Source organism: Cloeon dipterum, chromosome 1 (assembly GCF_949628265.1).
Source record: "Cloeon dipterum chromosome 1, ieCloDipt1.1, whole genome shotgun sequence".
Lineage (NCBI taxonomy): Eukaryota > Metazoa > Arthropoda > Insecta > Ephemeroptera > Baetidae > Cloeon > Cloeon dipterum.
The window spans coordinates 35,743,615-35,750,194 of record NC_088786.1 but is presented as its reverse complement, the minus strand read 5'-3'; the positions used below and the strand labels follow the sequence as shown (position 1 = coordinate 35,750,194).

Sequence of the window (6,580 nt, the reverse complement as noted above, 5' to 3'; positions counted from 1 at the left end):
GCTCTTGAAACTCTTGAAACTGGGCCCGGCATGGATCAACCGAAGACGAAGCAGCGCAGGAGAGCTACCGAAGAGGAGAAGAATACCGAGAAGTATCAAACTTCTCGCGCGAAGAATAATGAAGCAGTGAAAAAGTCGAGAGAAAAGAAAAAACAGGAGGTGAAGAAGTTGCAACGAGAGAATGAAAGTTTGGAATCTGCAAATAACGGTTTGCGAATTGAAATTGGCCGGTATCGAGAAATCGCACGCAGTAGAAATATTCATATTGACGACTGCATGTTGATGAAAGTGCGCAGGAGTGAGGAGTGAGTAGATACCAATAATTTTGATCTCTATCCTCTGTAATCTTTGTATCAAATAATACGGGTAATATGTGATGATCCGGTAGGATGAGAATTCAATTTTCGGAATCTGTACAAAGAAACAAATGCAATTTAAAATTGACCAGTTCAAACAATTATAAAGTAATTATATTCCTACTTAAAGCGAGTGAAGTTGGTCTGTAAAATGCCAATTTGTGTCCGAGAAATTAATCCTTTTTGATACATTTAGGGTACTATAATTTCATGTGTTCAAGAAATTAAAGTGTATATATCGTTTAGTTGTGTGAAATAAAAATTGTTATTAACAAACATATAAATTTCATTGAATCAAAATCTTATCCTTCAAAAAATTAATTTTACAATAAAGATAAAAAAATTTACGACTGAGTGTTAAAATTCTACAATAAATATACAAAAATTCAAAATCGCCAACAGCGCAATTCCTCAAATTTTTCAAATTTGATTGTTAAATCAAAAATATAGAAATAAATATATCTGGCATCTACAAAAAGGAGAGATATTATCTTTTCGATTTCAGTACTCTTATCAAACAGGATAAAAAAAATATTAACACTAAACAGTCAATTTATTTAATTTAGCCATTTTTGTCAAATCGAGAAAATTCAGCCTCCGGTCGAGCAAACCATGCGTAGAAAGAAACTCAACAATTGGTGTGGAGATAATCTTTTTGTATTTCTTTATTTATTATGAAAGACAGCAGTTTTAACAGGCAAAAAGATTTTTTTATATATTTATAGCTTCAACTTTGCCAACGTTATTTTAAATTTCACGTGAAAATTGTAAGACTGAAGGCATGACATGCGTTCCATTAGATGAAAATTTATTAATTAAAAATTACCACTTTGAACTAAATTAACACTTTGAGCAATAAATATTAAAAAAAAACACATCAGGAATTAGAAACTTGCAAGCGAAAAATGTGGTCTTCTCTGTCTGTGTCCAGCTCCAGTTTTTTTATTCTTATTGTTAACTCACGGTTATCAAGTGCCACTACTTAATAATGTACCTCGGAAATTTCGAAATACTTTAATTAGTTAGGTTTGGAGGTATATATAAAATTTAGATTGAAGAAAAAAATTTGAAGGCGAGCGTGTTGAAGTAGGTGGTAAAGCTGGTGAGGAACATATTAAACGATTGGCCACTGGAATTTGCTGACGTGTAGAAATGATCAAACCCTTGCACTGAACACCATCGTCAGGAACTGTTCGTAGTGAATCTGTATCACGCCGTCCATATCTGTGTCATAGGTACGGAATGCATTCGTCAGGGTCTGAAAATAAAAAAATTAAAATTATTTGTAAGCACAAAAGTGACACATTTTGAAATATAGTTGCGTAACAGGCCAAAAAAAGGAATTGACGAGCAACACAATTAATTTTTTTTTCACCAGTGTCAAAGCGACAACAGCCCATAATAAAGCGCAGAAGATTACACAACTTCTATCTGTATTATTAAACTTTAATTCTTCAAAAAAGCTATGTCAAAACTACGAAAATTAAAAAAGCGCAAAATTGATGGTGGCAACAGTCAGCCGGTCCCAGCGAGGGAACACTTGTTTCGACACTTGCTACTTGCGTAACCAAACGCTGGCTTAAAAGTAATCAGGTTTGCATGAAACTCGCTTCAAAAATTTTTCAATTTTAACCAATTTCTTGCAGGCAATGTTCGCACCTCAGTTTTAAAATTTTTTCTGATTATAAGCTTGACTTGAAAAATTATCAGAGAGAAATTTGTGGAGAAATTGGGGCCTATTTAAAAGAAAAAATTGCACAGAAGAGGAAATTTTGAACACTGCGCCAGTAAATATTAAATTATCACAGGGAAAAATGGAATAAATTCAATTCTAACATTTTTTGCTTTTTATCCCGGTCCAAAGGACCGGGAAGGACGCGCACTGCACTGGCACGAATGCTGAAAACCAGGTGCCAATAACACCGCGAACGGATATTATTAGCGCACCAGGACCCAGCCCACTGAGGGCTTTTTCTGAATTTTTCCGGTACACCCCAAAAAGATCAGATATTTGGGAACATTACAAACAGTGTTAATTTTTTTTTGTGAAACCAGTGGCTTTTTTAAAATCGATATTTTATGTCATCTAGCATTATGATAATTTTTATCTTCAATAAAAATGCATGTGGTTAGGAAAAAACGCGCATGATTGCAAAAAAATACAGTTTTTTGTAATGCAGAGTGTTTTGTGTTGCAACTCTCGACTTTTCCAGTCTTAAAAAGCAAGCCAGCCGACCCAAAGAAATTTTTCCAGTCGGCTGCTGACGTCTGTATTGATGGCTCTGTGCCGGAAAGCCAGCCGCCAATCAAAATTCTCAAAAGCGATTACCCCTATAGACGTAATGACTGTGTTGAGTGTGGCCCCAAACGATTGGGACACCGTTTGTTACACAACATTGGTCATAGCGCTCCTGGTACACACAACGCTGCCTGCCAACTGGCTTAAAAAATGCAGTTCAGTGGTAAAAAGCGTTTCTTTTTTCAATTTTAAACAGTTTCGTGCAGGCATTTTAGTTTTCAATAATTTTCTAATTTTTTGCTCATGACCTCGACCTTAAGAATTGTCAGAGTAAATATTTTGAGAAATTGAGGCACTGATGATTTAAAAGAAAAAATACAGACAGTCGAGGAAATTTTGACCATTGCCACAGTAAATTTTAGATTTTCATATGGGAAAATGAAATTAATTCATTTCTTGGGCGAGAAATTGTTAAAAAATTTTAAACTACCGAGTGATAAAGCAAAAAATGCAAGCCTAGCACCTCTAAAAAAGGGGTGCTTTACAAAAAGTTCAAACCCGCTTTAGCAGGTTCACGCTGAATTGTATTTCCAATCAACAAACACATGAGTTTTAACTTAACTGTTGAATTGAATGTTTTCCTTTTCCTGCAACAAGTAAATTCACATTTTGGTTGCTGAGCTATTTGCAATCTCTCCGCTAACACAAAGTGGATTTTTTTAAATCTTTCATGAGGATTTTAGATCTTTTTTTTTAAAAAAGCAAGTCTATTGGGAAAAAGCAGAAAATTGCAGCATCATAAATAAAAACTGTGGGCTCTATGCCGGAAAAATGCGGGTTTTTACGGAACTAGAGTACTTAAAGGCTGGCTGACGACTTAAATATTTTAAAGGAGACGTGTTAATGTCAAAAGAAATCATGTGTTGCATGCCAATTTAACAGACTTACCGACAATACAACACAACACTGAATGAAGTCGTCAAAATAGATGGTTCCCTGGCCATTTCTGTCGAACTTTCGAAGAAGCAGCGATATCAGGTTGTCTGACAATCTGTAGCCAAAGGTGACGAGAGCCTGCTTCAACTCCTCTTTGTCGATGTTTCCGGAATTATCCCTGTCGAATGAGCGGAAGCAGTTTTGCCAGTCAACCACGTACTTCCAGAGAGAACCAAAGTCGTTGAAGTTTATCGCTCCACAGTTGTTTCTATCAAACATTCCTGTTTAAAAGTTAAATCATTAGTTTTGCATTATTTATTTCTATTTTTTGGCACTTACCGATCATAACACGGACAGTCTCCGGGTTAAAGGGAGTCCAACTGCCATTGGACAGTGCTTGTTGCAATTCGTTGGCTGTGATTGTTCCACTTCCATCACGGTCGAATCTTAAATCAAAGAAAGCACATTTAATTTACTCAGAAAATGCCTAGATTTTCAAGCCCTAAATTGAGTAACAACTGAGATAACACTTTAGATGGTAGATAGCGTCCCTAATGGCACTATTTATTTTCAAATTGACTCTTCAAGAGTGACAACAATAAAATGTACGAATATGTCAACTGTAAACAAAGATATTATTGATAAGTCCGGCTAGTAGGAATTTTTAATTAAAGAGGAATGATACTGGAAAAGCCTGGAAAATGCTTGTTTCCAATGCATAACTCGTCCCTTAGGATTCAGTTAAAGCCTAAATTGTCCTAAGGAGCGCTGTAATTTTTTGAGAAAATTGGCTGGAAAGTTAGCGTGCTTTTCAAATGGTAATGGCTGTCTCCTTACTTGAAATCCGATTTAATTTCAAAACCAAGAGTTTCCCCAACAAGTGGCATACACAATTGGACAGATCTCGACGAGAGGAATCGGAATATGCCAAGAAAATATGTTCAAGCACTCAAAATTTTGGAGAAAATTGGCAAAATTTGAATTTTTACTGTAGGAAGGTTTTTTTTATTATTGGAAATTGTTGAACAAATTGTTTATCAGTTAATTGTTTAAGGCATCCAACAATTTAAATAATTTTCAAGAGTTGCTCAGTATCATTCCACTTTAAGGGAAAATTTTGTTTTCAAATCAACAGAAAAACACATTTTATTTTTATTCACTCAGAAAAAAACTTTCCCTGTTTCCTCTCAATTTATAATCTCTAAAGTAAGTATACACTTTATTATTGGTTTATTATTTTTATTTTACTGGATACTATTTATTTTCAAACCGCCTTTTCAAGATTGACAAAAACCCACTGTGCTCTTATTATTGATTGCTGCCGGACTAGAAGCAAATTATTTCTGAATCATTGGGAGTGAGTCATAGTTTTACATTGGCTTATATCTACCTTGAGACCTTTAACCTGATTGTGAGCAATATCACACCATATTTCCTAGTTTATTTGACTTACTATGCCGTGTTACAACATATACTAGATCATAATTCATCACTACAATGCAGGTAACTGTTTTTTTTTGTAAATACGGTCACACAAGTTACACACACAATAGAAAACAAAATAATAAAAAAATCTGCAGCCAGTTTTTTTAACACAACATAAATAATCTTCAGCACCATAAAACTTTCTACTTTAAACAAAGTGACGCAAAGCAGTCCATCACTCAGTTTTCTTCGTTATTACTTTTTCTCTCCTGTCATGTTAAACAAAAACTGACAGGCCATAAATAAATATCTTGGCTAAATTTATCGGCGTTTCTTCGAAAATTATGGAACGAGATTATTGGAAAAAGGTGTTAAGGTATAATGGATTTTAGTGAAAAAAGGCCACCTGTAAACAACTGTGGAAACTTCTTAACTATATATAGACCCGTATGACGTAACATTAGTGGATAATGCATAATAAATATTTAGTACGTCGTACTATGTTAATGTATGTACATATTTTTGAGAAATACGTACGCAGGGACAAAATTTCATAAACTAATGACATTAACCACTTTGCCTGTACATGTCATCAAACGAATGGTGAAATTTCCGAAATTTCAACAGATAATTATATTAAACGGCTAGCTCAAATTACTAAATCCTTTTAGCCATCTCTTGACATTGGCAGCCAATAATATTATGGAAAAATTACACTTTACGCCGCGAACTAACAGTCTCCACCACCAATAATTTCATAAAGGACTGGCTGGATGTGTAACCCGACAGAAACGGTATGTATGTAACAAATCTTTCCACACACGCACAGATCCAAGAAGAAATGTAATGTGCTCTTATCTTTCATTGCCTTGACACTCCCTAATAGCCAACAGGCTACTGCTTCCGGTTTACTAATTCCGGCTGATATTGCTCATAACTGAGGCATGTAATTCAATTTTAGCAGTCATAAGAATCAGTCCATCCTGACTGGTCAATTTCACACATTTACATACCTCCTGAAGATGTCCCAAAGGAACTCCCTGCTCGGCATCGCCATGGTTTCGTTCTTTCCCGTTGATTTCCTCTTGCTAATTAATGCTCCAGTCGGAGATAATTACTTCTGAAGACCGCACGTCCGCAGGTAAAGTCCAAATTGGTAGCAACTGACGTGTTATGATGAAATTCCTCAATTGTGTTGACAAGTTATTGAAAGAGTGCAGTGCAGCAATAAAAGGGGCGTGCCGTGTGTTGTTAGTCATAATGAGATAAAACGTCAAGGACACGTGACTCTGATGGCGAATAGATGGAGCGGTAGTAGGCAACTTGGGAGTCGAGCGCAAAAACGCGCGAGCGAGAGCAGTCGCAGGTCGCATTTAGAGTCACGCGATTGCTGCTTATCCGATTTACGCTGTGATTTCTATTTCTTGACCTTGTTTTTATGTATTGATCAAACAGAGTAATTGCAGCAGTCAGGCAAAGACCTTTGGAAGTAGGAAAATACTTATTTTTTGTTTTCCAGAATTTTATTTTATTTGAAAATATATTTTTACATCAAAAACGAATGAAAATTTTGTGCAGAAGCCCAAAAAATAAAAACAGTGGGTTCTTTGACGGGAAAATTCTG

The 6,580-nt window shown here is 35.4% G+C and overlaps 1 protein-coding gene across 1 annotated transcript; it reads right to left on the bottom strand.

The window, feature by feature from the left end:
- Positions 1-991: 991 nt before the first annotated feature.
- Alg-2 (Apoptosis-linked gene-2) lies at positions 992-6,198 on the bottom strand. Its single transcript, XM_065475548.1, has 4 exons — positions 5,970-6,198; positions 3,871-3,977; positions 3,544-3,812; positions 992-1,614 (listed from the first exon to the last, which is right to left on the bottom strand). The coding sequence occupies exons 1-4, from the start codon at positions 6,011-6,013 to the stop codon at positions 1,513-1,515; spliced, it is 522 nt and encodes a 173-aa protein (XP_065331620.1). The 5' UTR covers positions 6,014-6,198; the 3' UTR covers positions 992-1,512.
- Positions 6,199-6,580: the final 382 nt, after the last annotated feature.